We start from the raw sequence: 1,457 nt of genomic DNA, 5'->3' as shown, positions 1-1,457 counted from the left end.
AATCCTGTTAAAAAAAAAAAAGAGAGAAAAGAAAACAGAGCAGAAAAATAAAATAAAATAACAGTCTGCTGGAGAATCTAAAAATTGAGAGAGAGAGAGATTTGCAGAGATGGCGTTACTCCAGTAAAACCGATTCGCTCAACAGGTCCAGGTTTTTATTTTATTTTTATCTATTTCTTTCCGATTAGAAGAAATGTAAACTTTTTTTCCTTAATTATTTCTCATTTCATTATCATTATTCCCTTTCTTTTTTGCTGATTATGATTATAAATTTAAATAATAGGAATCAGATTAATCTAGTGGAATAGTTGAAGTTTTTCGGCGAGCTTGGGTTGCGATTAGTGAATTAATTTATATTATTGCATAAAATGGTTGAATATTCTCTCTTTTACCGTTTTAGATGGATTACTGTCTTGGCGGTGAGAGCCCGGCAGTTCTGCAGCTCCATAAATGGGGTCCCTCTCAGTTCAATATGGACTTGTCGGAATTTCGGGAAGGTTTTATATCGCCGACGAGGGAGCTTTTGCTGTTACTGTCTTATCAATGTGAAGCCTTGCTCCTTCCTTTAGTTGCCGGTAAATATACTCGAAAAATCCTTATGTTTCTGTCTTTTGTTACGGTATGCTTTGGTTGTGGTTTTCGTTACATATTGGTTTGTTGTTATTCTGTAATCATTTTGGCAGGGGAATCTGTAAGCAATCGTGTTTCAGAACCTTTGAATGATGAAAGGCTTCAATGTCGATCTTCAGCAGCTTTCAGCTCCGAATCATGGACAGAACCTAGTAGGTCAAGGATGATATTCCATGCACTTGTGCATCAGTAAAGGATTTTGATAATGGTTTTTCTCTTGAACACGAATTTTCAATATCTAATAATTCTCGTTTTGTTTGTGATGTGGATTCAATGGCTTGGGGTGTGTGTGGGGATACTTATAATCAGCACTAGGAGGCTTCATTTAGAGAGTTTCTATTTGTGTCTTGTAGCAATGGTGTTACAGTGCATGCTTTCCGTAAGCCTGATATTGATGGCGGAACAACTAAATCTGCACTTGAGGACGAGTTTGGTCAGGGGAGGTGGGTTGATTGGGGCCCTTCCTCTGCACCAGCTCAAAATTTGAAGGATCGGGGCTCTTCAGGCTTGTGTTCTGAAGGCACATCTACCGTCGTGGCTGATAACAGGGCCAATGGAAATAGAGGAAGTCTGCAAGACATAGATAAGGACCAGTTTTGTTATTAGCGCGATATTATGGATTAATTTTTTTATATAATAAATTAATAAAATTAATAAAAAATTTAAATTAATTGGATTAATCATTAAACTTGAGATCCGTATTATGAAAGTTTGATAACTAAATAGAAAAAAAAATTAATATCAACAAATAAAATAAAAAAATTAATTAAAATGAAAAAAAAGTATTAGTTTTTTCACCGTGGATTGCACTGTGCAGTTCCTAGTGA

The 1,457-nt window shown here is 35.5% G+C and overlaps 1 protein-coding gene across 2 annotated transcripts; it reads left to right on the top strand.

Annotated features, from left to right (window-relative positions):
* Positions 1-54: 54 nt before the first annotated feature.
* LOC105120352 (uncharacterized) lies at positions 55-1,214 on the top strand. 2 transcript variants are annotated; one of them, XM_011018516.1, is made up of 4 exons: positions 55-145; positions 401-575; positions 684-786; positions 940-1,214. In XM_011018516.1, exons 2-4 carry the CDS (start codon positions 401-403, stop codon positions 1,115-1,117), a joined length of 456 nt encoding a protein of 151 aa, XP_011016818.1. In that variant the 5' UTR covers positions 55-145; the 3' UTR covers positions 1,118-1,214. The 2 variants fall into 2 exon arrangements, with proteins under 2 accessions (XP_011016818.1, XP_011016819.1); XM_011018517.1 differs by having other exon boundaries at positions 65-151.
* Positions 1,215-1,457: the final 243 nt, after the last annotated feature.

This window comes from Populus euphratica, unplaced genomic scaffold, assembly GCF_000495115.2.
Source record: "Populus euphratica unplaced genomic scaffold, PopEup_1.0 scaffold7401.1, whole genome shotgun sequence".
In the NCBI taxonomy this organism is placed as follows: domain Eukaryota; kingdom Viridiplantae; phylum Streptophyta; class Magnoliopsida; order Malpighiales; family Salicaceae; genus Populus; species Populus euphratica.
This window is presented reverse-complemented; position numbering and strand designations above follow the sequence as displayed.